At 38.5% G+C, this 20,384-nt stretch overlaps 2 protein-coding genes and 2 long non-coding RNA genes across 6 annotated transcripts in view; 3 read left to right on the top strand and 1 right to left on the bottom strand.

The window, feature by feature from the left end:
• LOC138049928 (uncharacterized) overlaps window positions 1–9,308 on the top strand; it is a 10,682-nt gene extending 1,374 nt beyond the window's left edge. Inside the window, exon 2 of the long non-coding RNA XR_011132490.1 lies at window positions 7,736–9,308. This is a non-coding gene — a long non-coding RNA (uncharacterized lncRNA). The remainder of the gene's footprint in view (window positions 1–7,735) is intronic.
• The window catches only part of LOC138049925 (homeobox protein Nkx-2.8-like), a 27,456-nt gene extending 7,072 nt beyond the window's left edge, over window positions 1–20,384 (top strand). The window contains exons 1-3 of one of the 3 annotated variants that reach the window (XM_068896406.1): window positions 14,202–15,262; window positions 18,296–18,430; window positions 19,086–20,384. In XM_068896406.1, the coding sequence (XP_068752507.1) occupies window positions 15,241–15,262; window positions 18,296–18,430; window positions 19,086–19,537 (609 nt within the window). In that variant the 5' untranslated portion in view covers window positions 14,202–15,240 and the 3' untranslated portion in view covers window positions 19,538–20,384. Of the gene's footprint in view, window positions 1–14,201; window positions 15,263–18,153; window positions 18,431–19,085 lie in introns of those variants that run through there. The other 2 variants (XM_068896405.1, XM_068896407.1) reach the window with 2 other exon arrangements.
• Window positions 1,738–6,691, top strand: LOC138049927 (uncharacterized). The gene is made up of 2 exons (XR_011132489.1): window positions 1,738–5,125; window positions 5,281–6,691. It is a non-coding gene; the product is annotated as an uncharacterized lncRNA (long non-coding RNA).
• LOC138049924 (homeobox protein XENK-2-like) lies at window positions 8,575–11,146 on the bottom strand. The gene is made up of 2 exons (XM_068896404.1): window positions 10,751–11,146; window positions 8,575–10,316 (listed from the first exon to the last, which is right to left on the bottom strand). Exons 1-2 carry the CDS (start codon window positions 10,944–10,946, stop codon window positions 9,829–9,831), a joined length of 684 nt encoding a protein of 227 aa, XP_068752505.1. The 5' UTR covers window positions 10,947–11,146; the 3' UTR covers window positions 8,575–9,828.

The raw sequence follows: 20,384 nt of genomic DNA, 5'->3' as shown, positions 1-20,384 counted from the left end.
TGTTTTTTCTTTTTCTTGGTAATCAGAACTGGGTTCTAAACTATTCGAATGAATGCCGATCAGTACTACTAAGTTTTCGCTTAAAATTGCCCCTTCTGTGTTGGTCATTGGCGGTACTGAGATCTTTCGAATAGGCCTCTTGACTGAAATCGATATGTTCGACTTTGTAGGTGTTACTGAATTGGTACACAGAAGTGTCAAGGGCACCGAACGAAAAAATTAAGCCAAAATTCTATGAGAGAAATTGCTAGGCTCCTTGTAATGTGTAAAGACTGTCTAAAGAGATGTTTTTATCACCAAGAAGAATTTGATCTGTTCGGAAATCTTAGCTGGAAATTGAGGTCTCCGATAATTTTAGGGAATGATCAGGAGCACCCAACGTCAATTTTCGGAAAATATCTGTTCAGAAGACGATTTGAGATCTAGAATTTTCGGAACATTTGATGTAAAATTCCTTGCTTGCCTGCCTGTCCTAGGATTTTCGAACATCTAAAACATGGTATAATTGCCCATTTTTAACGGATTTTTACCCTAAAAAGGTCACCTAGAATTTTCGGGAGCCCTTTTATGGCTGAAATTTTCGAAAAGGTAAGTTTTGATCCCTATAATTTTCGGATCACAAGACTTTCAGCTAGGGCATCCGAGCAGATGAAAAATTCTTAGGGGATAAAAATATGCTTATATCTACCGTTTAAATACTAAAATACGATTAACAATGCTATGTTTAAGTGGTTTTGAACTATATTCTCTCTCGTTGGGTGCCCCTGAATGATATCTTCATTTCAGAAATTGTTACTACCTTCTAATATAAGAACTTCCCATTCGTCCGAAACTGCTAAGTGATCTTTTTAAGTGCCAAGAATTGCCAAAATGTCCCTTCCGAAAACGTAAGGGACTTCTTTTCCCTGGTTGCGAAACTTTTAGTTGATGTTTTAGTAAAGAACTCTAAAGCTGTTTGGCAACGGAGAACCCGGCGAAATTCTTGGAACAGTTTGACTCTCCCGAACGCATAGTCACGAAAGATTATCGTTGGGTGCCCCTAAAGTGTTCAATCCCGTGATTTTAAATCGATTGAAAGAAGTGTACAAGTTAAAATTCTGTTTTCTGTTGGAGCTGACATCCCCTATCGCTTTAGCAACATCCCATATAGGTCATTTATGACAAACAGGAGTATTGAATTGATAGTTCCATATTGGAGGTGTTCAGTTTAATCCCAGTTTTCTATCTTTCGAAATTGCCAAATGGATAAATTACAGTACCGCACGACATGAAAAAAATGCCAAGCAATCCCATCGCACTTGCCTCCGTGTTTCTTTTCAATTAAGGATCATGCCGGCTGGATCAAATCTAGTATATTGTTCATTTCGTGTCGCCGGTTTTTTCCGCACCTGCTTAAAGTCCATGCGTTTATTTCTCAACCGCCGCAAAGGTGACATAGTACTGCCAGCTATTTTTATTTCAATTTGTGACACAAGTCCAGCAGTAAAACCACTGAAGTCTGCCCTCCTAACAAAACTGTCGGATACCTGGTCTTTGTAAGTCTATAACACACGAGTTTTTTCGGTGTTACAAACTATCGTGCCATGTATTCTACTCTCTTTGTGAGGTTTATAGTGCCCATCGTATTCGGATATTTAGGTTGTTGTTTTGGAAAATGTAGCTTAGATGAATTATTTAAACACCTAGAATAATCGAAAACGAAAAACTGCGTTTGAGCCTTTAACTCACGTACCTGATTCTTCTTCTCTGGTACTCTTAAAACTAATGCGTTGAGCAAGTTTCGGAAAACTGTTACTGATGGCACTCCCGGATAAAACCGGTCTTCATAGTTTTGAAAAATTTAACAAAATTATTCGCTTTGGTTTATAATGGTCTTGAACTATGTAGAACAGTTTAAAAACGAGCAACAAAATCGTAATAAATCGCGCTATGGCATACTATCAATCATTGCGTAGTAATCATTAAGAAAAATGGAAAAAAAACTTTGGTTGATTTTTTTAATGTATTGCCCCGGATTGGAGACCAAGCCTAAGGCGGACGTCTTCTGGTACCACAATATTGAAAGTTCTAAAGCAGCATATACAAGTTTTATACGGTATCCGCTCTCAACTGACACGGCTTATCACTTTCCCTCCTCGGTTTTGTTAAGCACTCGACACTCCGCATAGCTAAACAAGAGAATCATCATCTCCTTTTAGCACGCTTGAAAGTTGAGTTTTTTTCGTGTGTAGTTGTGGTTGAGAAGGAGTTTAATGCTTTCTACGGAGCTACAATGTCCTCGGAATAATTTATGTTAACGATAAAATAGGAGTTATACTGCTAACCAAAGAACATTTACTAAGTTGATTCTAAATAACAACAACTATATTCAAAGACTGTCTCTGTTGAAGTATTCGCGTGAGTTGTGATCAACACAAATTCTCTACAAAGCAGAATTCAAATGCGTGAATGGGTTCCATATTTCTGAATCACTTTGCCTTCAAGTCTAAACATGGTTTCTTTCAGAATTAATAATTGTTAGCAAACAAAGGATGACAACGTTTTCATTTGAACGCATTGCCAAAAAAAAAATGAAAGGACAAATACTTTCCTTCATTTAATATTTTCAATTTTCAAAATCATGGTGAGATGTGAAACTGTGCTTTTGCCTGCAAATGATTTGACCGCAAATGCGAAGAATATAATGCATAAAAACAATAAAAGGATCTAATTTCGTGTAGTCATTTCACGCGAGTATAAGAGGCTATAGAGAATTTGTCACATTTTGGAACATTTCGATTGACATAAATTCTCATATGACATGGAAATTATTAAGACCCTCACACGCCTGTCGGGTTGTGTTTTATGCTTTGTTGGTTCAGCGCATCAGGCACTGGTCATTTTAATTTTGGTATTGCGGCTATGTTTGTTTTTGAATACGGTTCTTAACTCAGCTGTCCGTGTTACACACTTCCATATTGCCGGGGTTGTCTTTCTTTTCAGCTGGTCAAAGCAAGTACTATTAAATATGTAAGGGTCTTGTACTTCTTCGTTCTTTGCTTTTTCCCACCGCAATTTTTTAGTATAAAAACACGTGCTTTGAGCACGCTTTGTTATAGTACCGCGCCTTGAAGTTCATTGGTTTAGAAGAGTATCTTGAACTTTATCTTGGAGGCTTTTAATTTCTTAATCTTCCTTGTCAAGTCATTACTGGATGATACGGTGTTCTTCCTCTGCACATCTGGTATATCGAGTTTATCTTTGCCAGCTCGTGCCATTTGATCTTTTAAAAAGCGAATCTTAAAACTTTAAGTGGGACGGGAATCCGACACCCTATTTTTATCTCGAGCAATTCCATAACTTATCATATCATTATTGGGAATGGCGCTTTTTCTTGCAGTACTGTTCCCAAAGGTTTCGTGAGTGAATGGGAGCTTGACAGAATACAATCTGTAAATATCAATTCTCTTTGTCCCGTTTCTAAAAGAAACTACCAATAAGAGTTTATTCATCATCTGATACGATCGTGATTCACTGAAATGGAACCCGAGTTCTTGAACTACACAAATATGATTCAAGGGTTTATTCACATTCGGAACTCGACCAGTTAAGCCTTCGGAATCATGACAGTTTGTGCATTAAGGGATACTTGGTCATGCCGGTGACTGTAGTAAAAAGAAAGCCATCACCTCCAAAATTAAGAAAGATTCGCCTCTTCGAAGATTGAATTTTCCAGTTCGCATACGTCTGATTTGTTCTGTTGCCTGATCCGAGCCTGGATCTGCCCGCAAGCCGGAGTCTAGTTTATTAGGACACCGCAATGCGATATGACAAAAAGAACATTTGATGGGCCTCAGTTTTTACTAATGAGAACAGAGCCGTTTGAACAAGCAGTTGATGGAATTTGTTGATACAATTTCTTTTGGAAAGAGGACCGACACGCTTAAATGAGTCACATCAATACAACGTGCTTATAACCTTTCTTTTTTATTTTACCTTATTCGAGTACCACAAAAGCGGTATGATACAGAAACACGCCGAAAGCTACAAGATTATAAAATTGAGGGTAATATCTTGATCGTCCTTTTCTCAAAGCGAAATTTTGGTCTTAAGACAAGAATACTTTAAAGATATGATGGCGCCTGGGTAAAATTCCACACTAAAGTAAAAAAAAAAAAAAACTACTCTGCTCGCTAGAGGTAAATAAGAGACGAGATCTGAAGTACTTATTCTTAGGAAAAGCTCATCAATACGATTGAAACAATCGAAATGGAAGGACTTGCAATTCCAGAGCGTTTATTTAGGAGGCGAAACTCTTAGAATCATCACAGCAGAAAGCTTCCAATTTGACCGAAGAAAATTAACTAGTGAAAGTAATAACTGTCAAGCGTTGGCCTTCATTTTCATGGTCACACTTAACGGAATTGTCAAAAACGTTTTAGAGACTCGATTAAACTTTACCATTTAATAAAAAAGCCCTTAACAGTTCCTTATAGCCTGCATTTGAATAGATCTCCAGTCCACGAACTCAGAGTCATTTTTACACCATTAAAAACAGCACCATTGAGATTTCACGTCACTTACGGGATAGTGCAATAGGCGTAAAGTCGAAACAGTCACACGATAAGACCTCGCCAAACGCGAGACTCCTGTATGGACTAAGAAAGCAACAGCACAGCACTGTAGATCTGTAGAGTTGAATAAGTTGTGTACACCTTTGTCGTCTTTATAGAGTGTTCATTCAGAGCCACCCTTAGCAGTTGATTGCATTACAGTATCACGGGTGTTAATCAGGAACGTAGCCAGAAAAAAATTGTGACAGAGGCAATATCCATGGTTAAATTCTCTTCCTAGGTATTTTAGGTGTTTATGAGGATTACATTTTAAATACAACACTAGAATCACGCTTTATTTAAAAAAATCACTAAAAATGACTCAGGCAAGTGCCTCGGTTTGCCTCATACTGGCTACGGCCTAGTTAATTGTTCACAAAATTATTTAACAGCTAACCGGGCTTCTCTTCAAGGTGTGCTTACTTTCTGCCGGTAATCGCTAGACGTCTCAACATTTGGACGTTCGCCAAGAATGCTCTAAGGGACATGGCTTAAAACTGGCTTGTGAAGTAACTCAATAATAAGTTCAGCAGGTATGGGTCACCAATGGGGGATTGTATCCTCTTATGTGTGATAATTTCTACCAATTTGCTATTGTTTTCTGTAATGAAATTTCCCTTGCTTTCGTTTACCTGTAAAGTTGTCAGTGTGACTTTCTTGTCGCGGTTTTTGGCTTAAATCTCCGTAGGTGATGTGATGGGTTTCGCCCTTAACGGAATATCTCAAGTGTTGTGATTCAAGTGAGAAGTACTTCGATTCCACCTGTTAGCTTTCTCGCTACTTTTGAGACGTGAAATTCAAAGAAATCTTCTGCGTGATTCCGATTGGGAACCCCTTGCCAATAAACTGATCTGGAAGGATGAAGGAAAAGAGACTGATTACGATCTAAATTGTACCTCTGCGTTTTAAAAGGTTGTATTTCATTTGCAAGCAAGAGATGCGATTCATTTTGACTGAAACGTGAAAAAAGTAGCTAACACTTTAAACTCCTTATTTAAGTGAAGTGGCGAGTGACATCTCGGCGTAGGAGCCGCGGATTCGAAAGGGATAACTTACAGAAGAATTGTGTTTATTCGGTGGATCTCTGGGGTGGCGCTGTTTACATTTGTTATAACAATGATGCCGTGGAATATATTACAATGATCTTGATATGGTGAAGATAAAAGTTAGCCCCTAAAGTTGTTTTGTTTTAACCCAGCTTACATCAGTGCTTAAGTATTTCACAACTGTTAAAAGCAACTTTCACGGGGCCATGGTAGTCACGCAAAGGTCATCTCAATCAAGCAGACCACAACCCACTCGAATGTCTCCTAACATACTGCTTTGCCATAGCCATTCAGTTTTCATGTGTTATGCTCGTCGTAGTCTGTGAGCAGGCTCACTTGTTTGGGGTATCGAGTAAGTATTTATGTGACGGAGCCGCCAGGGCACGAGAAGAATGGCCCCACGTTTTGGCGGGTCCGCCGCCAAAATACTCGCTTCGATAGCCCAAACAAGTGAGCTATCCTTATCTGTATATGAGAGCTTTGGGTGTTCCTGCTGTTTTTCAGTAATAAGTAATTTAGCCGGTGTTATACCTTCGCAGAGTCGGCACTATAAAAGTGACTCGCACAACTTAAAGGTTTTTTAAAGAGATAAGCAATGGTTCGGGTCATTGCACATCGAACAGGGTTTCTCAAGTTGTATTTAAAATCCTCCTCACGATTTTTTTTTAACAGATTGAAAATTATTCTTAGGTTATATATTTGAATGATAGTTTGTTCACTCGGTTTGAGCGAGCTCAGCGCTTCATAAGCCAGTCAGGGATCAACCCGATTTCACATGTTCTTTGGAAGAGTATTCTAAGAGAAATATATTTCTTCCATGGATGTCAATCGTACAAAAAATCTTCGAATTTTTGCCATGTGGATCACATTTACTAAACCGTTATCGTTAAACGTGTCCGGCCGGGGAATCGATTATATGTGGCAACTCTTCGAAGATCTACCAAGGGGAAAAATGTTGCGTGATTGTGCTCTTGAAAACGGTTTTGAAGGGAATCTGTTGCCCTTAAATGCAGAAATACAAATTTATACGAATTATAAGAAAGTGCTATTCAAGCTGTTGTTAACATTATCCTGTGTTCAAACGAACTGAAATCCACGAACATGAATTTCAATGACTGCTTTGTAGGCGGGTAGCCATTAGCACTTCCATGACGGCTGGCAGTTTACAGAAATTGGCAATGCATTTGATTTTTGAGAAGTAAAGGTGTCGTCTCGCTAGTCTTAATTATGATTCGGTAACTGGTTTTTGAAAAGCTTTTGTTTTTACTCATTCCAATGTCTTACCTGCTTTTGGTGACAGCTCCCGGCTGGAAATCCTCGTCCCTGTATATTTGTAAATAACACGAAGTTATCTAAATGTTTTGTCTTCGTTAATTTCCCTCAAATTGAGGATTAAGCGCTTCCTTGAACCCAGGCGTAGAGTTAGTGGCGCCATATCGAGTTTCATATGGATCAAAATAAAGCCTGTTGTTTAGGTGAAGTGGTGTTCTTAGATGCACTGGAAAGGTCCTTCAGTCGAGTTAGTTTTGAAGAATTTCTCCGCATACAATTGACCGTGTTCGTGGTATTTATGGAAAAGTGTTTAGTGTAGGTTTCTTATACACTGGTAAACAATTACCTTAGTTCGCAATTTAACAAACTATATGTTAGGAAAATGAATAATATTTCAGTGGATATGATCGGAAAATGGAATATTCCTTTACTACTTTTTCATAAAATTCCTCTTCCCCAGACTAGAACGACCTGTGTCCCAATTTATTTACAGTCCACCAGCTGTATGGAGTGGAAATGGCTGGTGGCTTCCCTAAGCCGGAGAAAAACGGCAAAACGTTGCTCGAAGGCCGAGACGTAGTCTCGAAATCTCCGACGTGAAAAGAGTAGTACTTTGAAGAAGGCGAGGAATTATTCCTTTCTGCCTCACTTTTGAACAAAACTGCAAGTTTTATATTGATTTTTTTTTGCTTCGAATTAAGCTGTAATCACCTGTGACTTGTTTCCCCTATCTCGAACTTACACATTATTCATTTGTTAAAAGCCATTTTCCACCCGTGTCAATCATCAAAAGAAAAAAACTCACGCTTTTGCAAATTTTTACAGGAAACATTTGCTTGGAATTCACACAAGGATGGCGAGTCTTTATCACAAAACAGTTCCTTTGCAAATTAATCCTCTCGCTCATTCCGTGTTCCGTGCCAGCCGGAGTATTGCGTTTCAACGGGATTCTATGAAAGCAAATGGTGTGCTGCATTCAAATGTGGAAGCAATATGGCATTCAGAGTTTAGATATAGTCAGTTGTTTTTAACCAATTACCCCCTTTTTTCTAAAAGAACTGCTCAACCTAGATACTCCAATTCTTGTTGTTTGTAGACTACTGAATATCACAGGGCCACGAGTCGAGCTAAAAAGCCGTTTTATCCCTCCCGAATCTCAAGCTGAGGCACGAAGAAATTTAAAGCGGATTTTCCTTGAGATTGACATATGTAGTTTTGCATTCAACATAATGAAACAACGTGGCAAAAATATGATCTCCAAGTTATTTATCTTACTCAAAATGTATATTTTAGTATATTTTGTCATTGTGTTTGCGATCAATTGTACAAGGAAATATAACAAGAGTGTTTTTCTAGGTAAAATAAAATTGCTTATGCCAAGAAACGTGATTTGGTCGGTAGTTCCTGATCTCAGGACTGTAATAGACAATGTTTATGAAACCAGTGAGTTGACTTTGAGACTAAAACTCTTCAAAGTCGAGTGAGTTCGATGAAGGTAACCAGGGATTAGAAAGGAGACAAGTACTTAACACTTTTGCGCCAGTGCCCAATATTCGAAAGGATTTCCAACTTGAAAAAATCACGCTATTATTCTATGCTGCACCTTAAAAAACTTTTGTTTCTGCAACACATTAACACTTTTAAAACAAAGACGAATAAGTGAATTTGTGGATTTATGTTTTATTCATAATGTTTCCTTTTATTTTTCTTTCGCTGGTACTTCTTTTGTGAATTTTTTCTGTGCTTATTTAACGTTGAATATAACCGTATTGAAAACTAGTGAGTTCTATTTATTGCAAACTCATTGTGTCTGTTCTTGAGAATATTCGTCATTTTAATTTACTCGGAATCTGCGGTTACAGGTTATGTTTCCCTTGATTTTCTCTGGTTGTCTCGTCTATTTTGTCGTTAATTTAGAGCAAACGAAGGTTGATTCAATTTGCTAAAGATCCATTCTTCTAAATTGCTCAACTCCTCCTCTTTCTTTCGTCAGGTAAACACCACAGACAATCAATTATAACTCTTGCATTCCAGAAACGCTTCATTTGATGTGAAGAACCCTGTTAAGACTTCCATCTAAACTTAACCTTAACTTGAAAATAAACGGGTACCGAGGTCATAAGAACACCTTCTTTGCTTGTCTGATTTCACAAAAGCCTGATATAAACAAAGAAGATGTGTCAAGGCTTAGAGAGCATCTCATAACCTTTAAGTAGAAGGAGACATGTTGTTTGCCAAACATTTCGTTGTCAATTGTAATTCTCAGCTCTTCGCCGTCGTGTCCCATTTCGGTTCTAATGTTCTTTAACAATTAAAAGCGATTCTTCGGGGAATAAAAACTTCATGATTGCTTGTGATGTCTTTGCTAAGCAGTAACGTTTAGTGTTTAGTATGGATATTGTGAAATTGTAATCATAATTTGAGTTTGACTTCGGAAAAGGATTATCCTCCAAAGAATGATGAACCCTTATCTGTTCGTCTTTATTTCAGACGCGCATTTGCTAAGCCGAAGAGCATTAAACGACAATTTCCTCAGCTACCCAGCAACTTATACTATAAAATTTTTCAAAATAAAGGTGCTTTGATCGAACGAGAAGACTAAGAAACCGAAACGTACCATTTTTAAAAGCTAAAAACAAAATATTTCCGATCTCAGGCACGGTTGTTTGAAACAGCTGTTGTGTCACACGAATATACTGTTTGCTTTCTCTAAAACTCATTGAAATAATTCTCTCTGACATTACATTTAGCACAAACTTTATAATTCTTTAAATATAAGGCCCATAGCATTAGCTGTGTCTTTCGATCTTGTCATATTGGCTTAAAAATTGGCTCTTGATACATGGAAGTGACATGGGGAGCATTGCATTGTACTTCCTTTGTTCGCTAAATCACACACTGTACATTCTCTTTTATCGCTACCAGTTCCAATATGGATTTGAAGGAGCAGTGTACGATGAAGTCACAGGAGGAAAATGATAAAAGTCCGTTGGATCATGCCGTAAATATCCAAAATTGTTGACCGAAGCTCCATGACACGGCTGTCCATCTCGTACTAATACAGGCACCGGTACAGTCCTTGGTGTGAACAAAGGAGCGCCATCGTTTAACACTCCCTTCTCAAAGCTTTGTTTCTTGTATTTATAACGATGATTCTGAAACCATATTTTGACTTGTGTTGGACTCAAATTGATAATCCGCGCAAGCTGCTCTCGTTCGGGCGCCGATAAATAGCGCTGCTGCCGAAAACGTCTCTCAAGTTCGTATGTTTGCGCTTTGCTGAAGAGCACTCGGCGTTTGCGTTTCTTCGGCGGATCACTTAGGTCGTCCTGAACTTCGTCTTGTTCTGTTACTTCATCGTTTGTCGCTGAAGTCGAAGGTTTTTCTGTAGGACTCGGAAGTGCATCTATAACACAAGAAAAACAAAGCATTTGATCAATGCAAGGTGCATGTAAAGATACCTAAAGCACATATATGGACTTGTAAACTTCATACGAAATTAAGTGAAATGCTCTTATAAGAACCACTTTTGGCTATCCACGCGGCGTAAACAAAAGGTCCTAGAAGTACTCGATGCCAAATAGCACTCAAAATAAAAAGTTTTCCTCAATGCAATCGTTTTTGCGTCAGAACTTGAATGATTGTGTCGCAAAAAAATAATCCGCGTAGTTTTGCCGGGAAAGAAATTCAATTACCCGCTAAAAGTTCGCTCGCTGCGCTTTTCGAGTTCCCAGTTCAAGTTAGTAGATTCGAGCATTGTTATTTTTCCAGCTTGAAGTCTAGCACTCCAGAAAGAATAAGGTTTACCGAATAAAGATACAAAATCAATTTTATCCTTACTTGTATACGAGCTCTCTTGAGCTTGCTGATTACACACGATTGGGCCACATGACGAACTACGAGAATTTCCTTCGGAGCATTGCGTCGATGCAAGTGTACTCTCGCTTCTCGATATATCTATACTGTTCTCTGGAAGGTTAAGGATATCCTTGACAGAGAACGAAGTCATCTCGAGCGGCCGATCGTTTTTGTACATGGATCTTAAATGGCTTCCATTACCTCGCCGGAGCCTTTTTCCGTTTCACTTATGCTCCCCGCTCTGCCAAGATTCGCAACAGCTTCTTATAGTTTAAGGCGTGCCCAGACCCTCGAGTACTGAACAAGATCTTTGACATTAAACAAATGTTGCACGAATTCGTCTAAGTCAACTTCTATCGATAGGTTAAGGTGGTGACGAAGTTGACATCACAATTAATTAGGAAGATAGCAATTGAATATCCTGTCACTCGTAAAACGCCTTTTAGAGTGACAGTTCGGCCCTAAAAGGCGCTTTTTGACAAGTCACGCTGGGCGGGCACACCACTGGTGTTTCTGTCCCCCGCTTAGAATTCAAACAACCATTGCATCCAGTTCATTTTTGAAAGGGTCTCTTGATGATTGCAGCATCTAACGTTTCAAACTTACTTGATGGGATCCGCTCTTCTTACATTCGTTTGTCTAAGCCATCGAAGCGCACATATCCCATCATTCAAACCTCTTCAGTTTTTTTTTTCCGAAAGATCGACTTAATCGAAATGGAAAGATTGAATACTGACTAATGGCCGATCGGAAGGGCTTGCTGTCGGATTAGCGATAAAAATCTCTAGAAATTTGCACCTTGTATATCATTTCTGTTCTTCCTTATTTTGTCTTGTTGCGTTAAACGTCCATTCGCCAGCACAAACACCTTTGAGTTGTTTGGCTAGATAAGTCATTTTGCGTTGTTTATCATATATTTGCCGCTCAATAGAAACACATTTCATAAGTAATTCTTATTGCCCGCCTCGAATATAAATGCTGTTGTCTCGTTATTAGCACCGGGTGTGTTTCCACTTGCGAAAGCCACAAACTGGCATCTTTCTTATTAAGAAGAACGTTTGCAAACTGTCAATATTTTAATTTTAAGAGTGTTCGCTTGATTGTCGCGTTATTCTAAGTTAGGATCTAATGGCTCTCCCTCTCCTTAACAGCTTTTTTATTGTTTCCTCTGAACACGAAGGGCTGAAAATCGTTCTCTTTGCCTTGACTGAAAGAAAGAGCTTTCTCTCTGTAAAGCCAGAGAGATGTTACGTAAAATAAGTCCAAGGAGCTTTAAGCCTTTGAGGGTATACGTGTTGGATGCAAGCGTGCGTGTTTTCGGCTGGATTGGACGGCTTATAATTAAAGCAAAAATAGTTTCATGAATACTTTTTCAGCAGAAGCAGGGATTAACTGATTGCCATAAAAGTTAAGAAAGTGAAATTAAGATCATTTGGTTGCTATGTTGTTTTCTTTGTAAATGGAGCTTTACTCGACTACACTTGATTGAAAAGGATCATTGCAATAAATGAAACTACTTCCAGTTTGCTATAGCTCCAAAGAATTTCGTGTCGAGATGAGAGGAGCAATAAAGGCTCCCGCTTACGTCTGAAAGTAAGCTCCGGGGGTATGCTTCTGTTCCTCGATTTAGTTGACAATTCAAAGGAAGCAGGTAAAATGTAACACTGAACATTAAAGGTGGTTCAACCGACGAATGAGCTGACAACGCAGGCCTTCGAAGCAGGAAATACGTGATGAATAGTACAATCGGATCTCCAGTGGCAAAATGGTTCGTACGACGGTCGCGTGGAAAGCTTTGTCCTTCCTTCGCCGATCGTTGTAAGACCAGTTTTTTTCTTAAAAGAAATTTAAGCAAGGAAATGCATTTTGTCGTTCGCAGTTAGAGAATTTGCCGCTTTCGTCTTAGCTTTGTAAGTTTCGCGGCGGTTTTACTTATTACATCCAGGCCATTGGTTTTCAAATTTTAGTTGCTTATTATCTGGCACTAAATTTCCTAACAACCGCCGAACTTTAGAGAGGACAAAAATCAGCTGTAATAGATTTTTGATGACCAAACGTTTGTCTCATAAATATTGCACGAATGGCGACCATGTTTTATAAGAAGGGTATTACGTAGCCAAACGTGTTTGCGCACTAACGAAGCCATTCAAACAAACTGTTTATTCGTGTCATTTTGTGACTGACATCTCGGGCATTATGGCATTAAGCTAAAGATATTCTAATTTCGTTTTGTGATTATTGGAGATCAGTACTTAGCTTCACGGTATAAAGTGTTTTTGTTTTATCGCGTGTTCTGGGTATAGCTTCCTGAAAGGCGAATCTCAACATAGGCAAGTTTATAAATAAACATTATCATCCGAAGCGTCTAATACTTTCAATTATCAAGGATTAAATTCTTACATCTCACAATTGTCCAATTTCTTTTCATTATTTTCATTCTCTTTTTTTCTTAAAAAGAAGTATTAAATGTCTTGTTCATCAATAAAGGTACCGAAAAGAAGCTGAACACGGTTAGCTAATTGTGTGATTGAGACGTTAAAATGTTGGGTTTTAGTGAGATGATGTGATGAATTTATGGATTTTATTGTCTGCCGGCCAAATCATTTAGCACCCGTTCGTCCAAACTACCACTAATCAGTGTTTTAAAATTCAGCGGTTTGGGAATGAACCACTCAGTAAATGGCTAAAAGAGATATCGAGTTTCATTCAAAAGTGCCGCTTAATTTTGGCGAAAGCGCGTTCAAGAGTGCTTTGGCGCCTCAGAAGATGAAAACATCTTAAGATTTCAACAGCATGTATTGCTTTTACTCTAACATCCACTCCAGCAAGCAGACGAGAGCCCTTAAGTGGCTTATAGCGCTTTGTAGTGTTTTGTCGAATATATTTAACAAGAATATGAAGTCGTTTTGACATGCATAGTGACGGTGTGTTTTCGGGTGTTAATTTTGCTACGAAACAATGGTCACTTTACGTTGCCATCTCGATTGCAATTGAGCACGAAGACGAAGCTGTAAAGTGGAACCCCGTCTCGGTATTTTAACTCTGCTAAAATCTTCCGGAGAAAATAAAAAAAAAATAGTGGTAATGGCCCTCTTTCAACTTGGAAAGACAATAAATTTCAGTGTTTAGAAATAACTGACCACAATTCAAAACATCTTAACGTCATTTAATTTCTTGGTTCTGTAGTCTATATCACATTACGGTAGCAAGAAATAATCAATTTTTAATCGCCAGCGGCTTCTTGCGAAATTACTTCAGTCATGTTCTGCTTCACTTACTCAGTGAAAGCGTTTATGTCTGGTTGAAAGTTTGGTATTGGCTTCGAAGAAAGGACGTCTTCTCTAGGAAACGGTCATTTTACTGTTGCAAGCAGAGTTTTCCACCAAAAAAAACAGCTGGTTATGGACAATTTACTGTTAACCAGGTGATCGTTTCGTAAACTTTTATTCATTACTTTCAAACTTAAAAACGGTGATCGTTAATAACACTGAGTAACTTGACAATGAAGTAATAATTTTCGGTGCTGGAAAAGGAGACTATCAGTGGCACGGAGACCATGCTACAGACGCATATTAAAACACCTGCCAAACTTTTTTCTCAAAATGGCTACCAAAATTAATTTGGGTTAATTTCCAACAGGTATTTCCCTAACAGTGTCTTTATTTTATTTGGTGTTCTTTTACTGGCCACTGACTAACTGGATATACCATTCTAATGAACTGTCTTTTTTTTTCTTTCGTGAGCCTTTGTGTAGTTAATTGTGAAGCGTTTTTGCCTCCCTTTTATACCCTAAAGTAATCAAATGCTAAAGCGTCAAAATACACTTATAAGTAGGAGCCAAGTTCTACATCGGTTTCTCACTTTGAGTTGAATTTGTGAAAGAACACATTGAAGTGTATGCTTTCAAAAAACATTGCTTTAATATGGAGCCTGACAATTTTTTTTAGAATACGGCTCCGTCCTTGTTATAATTTTGAGCAATCTGTGAGACTGAGTAAATCGCGGGCACCGTGATACGCGTACGATTTACGATTAATAGGGCCATGAATGGTTGGTTCGCTAAGATTTTCCGGAATCAACAGTCACAAGATTGACATTGAAAGTCGAAATACAATTCGGACTTGTCCACGGGTTATCAATTGCGGATGCATTGAGAATTGTCGCACCATTTCAACAAGATATTGATGTAAATTGTCAGAAATGATCCTTCGTGGGTAAACATAAAAATGGCCCTTCCGTGATGTTCAAATATCTTGCTGTATCTGTTTCATCAGAACCATCTCCAATCCTAAGTTCTTGGACATCATGCTTCCGAACGTCAAAAAGCCCTAGAGTATAAGAATCCACCATCCTGTATAATTGAATGAAATCACACGGAGAGACGAACGCATAGGCTGGGTCTTTAAAACTTCTGCAAGTTAAAACTTTTCGAGATAACAAGGCTAATTGAATTTTTTAACCACGTGCGAACCATGACAAGACGAATGAATCCAGGTGAGTCGTGAAATCACAGGACAATGAATTGTTGCCGATATCTCTTGCAAACACAAAAGGTGCTTACATCTCTCAAAAAAGAATGAGCTGCTGTGGTCCAATATTCACCCTTTCAGAGTATATAAATATTCTAAAAGGGTCTGCCTGGGAGATGTCTTATGTAAATACGTGGGACCGGTTGACTGCGGGCGGATAACAAAGACCCGAATGATGTTTGAACGGGTAAGGTGTTTTGCAACTGATGGTGACCCAATACGACTGACTAAAGAATAATATTTTATTTTTAATGCAGTTATTGATAGAAACCCCTAATCTTGTAAATCTCACTATAGTTTAAACCTTAATCCTAACTGAATAACGTTAACTAGGTTGTGGCGGGATTGTACTCGCGCAAAAACTTAAACAATGGAATAAAAGAGGTCTTTAATGTATTCCAATGAATTACTAGCAATTCTTTGGCCAATTCTTCTAGCTTCCTTTCCCTCGATTGTTCAGTTCGAACTAAATGTCATATCTGTCTGTCTCGCTTCTGAAGAGTTTTTTCTTCTTTTGTTAATGAAACCCACACACTGTTTGTTTTTACAACCGTGCTCGTAAATTGAAACAAGAACACACTTATTGTGAAAACATCATCCGAGATAGCATGAGTAAACATATTAATGCAGGAGCCCTGCTTATACGTAAGTGACAGAATTATTCACCAAACATGTCGAACAAACAAATCCTACCGTGATTTAAGAAAAGAACTCAAACATGAAGCGTTATTTTAAAACAACTTGTGTCTTTTTGTCTCTGTTTGTCAGTTTGTAACTGAAGAAATTGAATTTCATCTCCCGGGAAAAAAATTATTATGTTCATGTTTGTCTCCAGTATGAAGGGAAAATGAAGACATACATCGAGGTTCACTTAAGCTTTTGACACTTAACAAAACTATCGAGAGATTCTTTTGTTATTGCTCAATGCGTGGGTAGCGATTGAGAAAAAGGTTACAATTTCCTCACGTAGTAGTAACAATTGGAATTGAATATCAGCATACATTCTGTAAAAAAATCAATATGCTGAAACACTCCAAGAAAATAAAACCACTGATTATAGCTAGCGTTAATAGTGTGAGGTGTCATCTTTGGGACTATTTGGTAGCCGAAAATTATAATTGACACCTTTATTCAGCGTCTTTGTGTTTTAGTACAAAATTTGTAGCACCTCGTTGCTTTTTGGTGCAAATCAGTTCGACTGGTTAAGCCACATGGCAACAATCCAGAAACTGGTCAGATGTACATTCTCTAACCTTGTTTTCTCGGTGAAGCAACAATTGTCCAAAAATTGGCTTTAAGGAATCCTAGATGCAATTAACTTAGTATCCAAAGGAGAAAAATTCCAAGGAATCCTAGAGGATCTTTGTTTCGGTCGATTTGTTAATCATGGGTTATTATGATTTTCTGATTCTAAAGCACATAATAGACCACCTTCCCCACGCGAATTTGTTCAATTTTTACCTGATGGAATGAACCCCAAACAATGGCGAACATCTTAAGCCATTCTTTAGAGGTTTGGCGGGTATGGTTTTTTTCAATAATAAGATTTATGAATGACATGGGTTGTATATACAGTAAGAGAGAGCTTGCGCCTTAGGGCCGGTTAGAAAAATAACCAAACAATTGGCAATGGCAACGTGAAGGCGTACGTTACAAAATCGAAAGCAGGATAAATTTCAATAAAGGAGTAAAATTTACTTGCCTTAAGTCGTCTGTGAGTCCGCAGAGCGTAGGACTCCTTTGTTTAAGCGCGGAGACTTTTTTCAAGGTCCAGAGGTTAACTTAATTAAGTTTTTTGCAACTGTTCCTTGCCCTCCATATTTGGTGTGAAACCACAAAGCACATATGTAGGCATATCTTTGTGGAAACGTTGCTGCCAAAATTGATTTATTTTGTACTGTCTTTTAAAGATTAAACTAGCAAATACTTACTGACTTAAAAGATAGTTGAGCTGGTGAAAAACATTGCCCGGATGATCATTTATTCATAACCAAACGACGGAGACAATTATTCACCAGGACATCGTGTATACTACTCGTGTGTGAAAAACAATGATATTTTACATCAATTGAGTCATTTGAACTGGATACCTTCAAACAACTCACATTGTTGATAACGTATAGTAATGTCATCTAACAACCTTAAAACAGAAAAAAAATCAGTATTTGGATGTTTAATTATGTGGAAATAGGTTTATCGCTTTGAGTCAACAGTGAAAAGTTTATTTTGTCCCTGGGAGGCGCAACGTTGATCACCTCTAATTTCCTGAGATTTTTAAGGGCAGACAATGTTTACAAAGTCACTTCAGTGAAATAAGATCTGAAAGCTTCTCGCATCAATTCCTTGAAGATGATATCTACTTCTGGGTGAAATCTCTTCAATTCTTAGTGTCCTCTGGTAAAGCGTAGTGATTATGCAGGCTTTTGTCAATGGGTGTAGATATTATTAAAAAGAACTTGTTTGGACGTTTCACTTAGGATTCAATGATTCCTAATCGTGAGGGTGTAATAAACGAAACAATGAAACAGTGATAAACGTAAACTTCCTAATCCGTCCAATCCAATTAAAGCCAAAGTCAACATAAAGCTAGGTCTTGGCAGAACATGTGTGGAATAAAAGCCAAGGAAAAATACTTGGAGCAAAAGAAAGGAACTGCTGTCACATTAAGTCCAGTGATTTGACAGACATTTAGATTGACCATCTTAGCATTCAGTTGATGTGTCAGTTGTGTCAAGGCGCTTTCTCTTAACAAAACAGCTTGTTGACAATTAAGCCAAATTGTCCTATTTCAAATGGCCTGTCGTGAGTTTGAAGTATGGCCCCTCCCTATTTCTCCACGTCCAGCCTTCCCCGTGCGTGCGTGCGTGCGACCTGTTTCAATCATGTTATCTGAGCTCCCTACACAATGGAAACCATTTGAGACCGTTTACACAAAACGCGAGCAACGCCGGGATCAAAATGAGTTCTTTTTCCATAAGAGACATTCTTAATCTTCCAGAGGACAGGATCCGCTCTCTCAATTCCAAAGGCGAAGATCATATGTCAATACAAGAAAGAGGAGGCCATGAAATCAGCACCCCCGGCTCAGACGAGCAAGACGAGGAATCAAGCACGCAAGAAAAACCAAAGTCAAGTACGAATCACTTTAATTTTTACTGAATATTTTTGGTGCTAATTAAAGAAGCCACTGCAGTTTTAACGCATTGTCTATAGGGTTCAAGTACAAAGGCCAAGATTAACGAGCTTAAAAGAGTTCTTTGTTGTTGGACAGTAGAAAAGATGTGATTCGCAAGAGTTAAGAGTTGTTAAACTCTTCAAAGTTTGCCATATCTGAGGCCGATCTCGATGTTGCAACTCTTTCTTGTCAAGTCGTGTTGTGCGAACAGCTTTAAGTAAAGCCTTTCTGTATTGTAACGAGTAGTACATCCTCTAACGCCACTTATAGCTTCAATAGAGACGGAAAAAGATTCAAGTGATTAATTCTGCTTTGGTGCGAAAACTATGTTAATGAAATTGTCACCTTTCGAACTCTCGTACCGGTTCTGTTTGGGACTGTCTGAGCGTTTTCTCTCTTCTCTGTTTAGAGCGCGCTTTAACAGCCACCGCTTTGATTTGCAAAGTTTTGAATTCAAGGACTTTTAAAAGAGCAAATCCAGATTTTTCACTCTTAAGATAACGTGAATTGGCTTAATCCAAAATAGCTCATTCAGGCCATGTAATGTTACTGGTAGTCTATTGAGACAAACGTCAGGGCAATTTTATCGTGGAGCACTGTTTTATTCACACAGGCGCCACACAAGTGTTGTCCTCTCCAACACCAAGCGTGCAACTTGAATCGAGCAAGAAGGAGCATTCTGAGTCTAACAAGAAGCGAAAGAGACGGGTTTTGTTCACGAAAGCGCAAACGTTTGTCTTAGAAAGAAGATTTCAACAGCAGCGATACCTTTCAGCACCCGAGCGGGAAGAGTTGGCAAGAATAGTCAATCTTACTCCAGCCCAAGTCAAAATTTGGTTTCAAAACCACAGATATAAATACCGCAAGCAAATCAGCGAGCGAGGCCCTTGGGACAAACCGTATTCACCTTTATCGCACGGAGCATTACTCAGCGGACCGGGACAATTTTGCAGCTGTGTTAGCCCTAACTGTAGCTACCTTAGTAGCGCGCCCTATCAAAGCGACTACCTTCACTATCCAACTGCCGTTAATTCATCTTACGTCCAACCAACGACGTTTTGGTAATTTAGGCGCGCGGGCGCCCCGGACTACGCGATACACTTCAAGCAAGAGTAGCTACATGTGTTGTTGAAATCGAAGAGGAGTTTATTTATCGAACCGTTTGTCTGTGTTTTAAAAGTAATCGGAGTAGTAAATGTTCATTCATCTTGCGTTTGACTAAAAATAGACCAAGACAGTAGTGTTAAATTTTGATATCACGCGCTATGTAAAGAAAATATACATGTAAATCAGGTGTAGTTAAACAGGAAAGCTTGCGGCAACTTCGTGAGAAAGTTTGCCGGCTGTAAATTTGGTGCTTACGCTTAATGTATTGTGTTGTTCCCAAGGAGTTTTCTCCGTGGAAAGTATTCGTATTGGCGAAGATGAAAATTTCAAAATGTTAGCGAAACATTCCCTTTTAATAATCTGAGAATTTAGTTTCTTGTAAATAGCTAGCAATTGAAAACAAAATGATAAGAAGTGGGCCGGCCTTACACTTTTCGCTTTAATTTTTTTTTGGAGCGAACCAAAGGCGGATGTACGGGGGATTTTAACTGCGTAATGTGTATCTCTCCTGTCCGTTGCCATGTATAAATAGGACACTATACAGTAAAACCGTCACCAATTTTTATCTTGGATAGCAATAAACACCGTTCATCCAATTTAGCCAAGCAATTTTGGCAGTTGAGGCTATGATCGCCAAACGTTATTGTGTTTACTGATTGCTGAATCGTTTGTAGCTGGCATGTGAGTTACTGGGCGGTGATTTATCGTTGTTTTATGAGGTTTTAAATGTTTTATCAGGACTTATTTTCTATTCAGACCACTTGTTAACAAATTTATTCAGAGGAGTAATAAAAGAAATACTCCA

Source organism: Montipora capricornis, chromosome 5, assembly GCF_036669925.1.
Source record: "Montipora capricornis isolate CH-2021 chromosome 5, ASM3666992v2, whole genome shotgun sequence".
In the NCBI taxonomy this organism is placed as follows: Eukaryota; Metazoa; Cnidaria; class Anthozoa; order Scleractinia; family Acroporidae; genus Montipora; species Montipora capricornis.
This window is presented reverse-complemented; position numbering and strand designations above follow the sequence as displayed.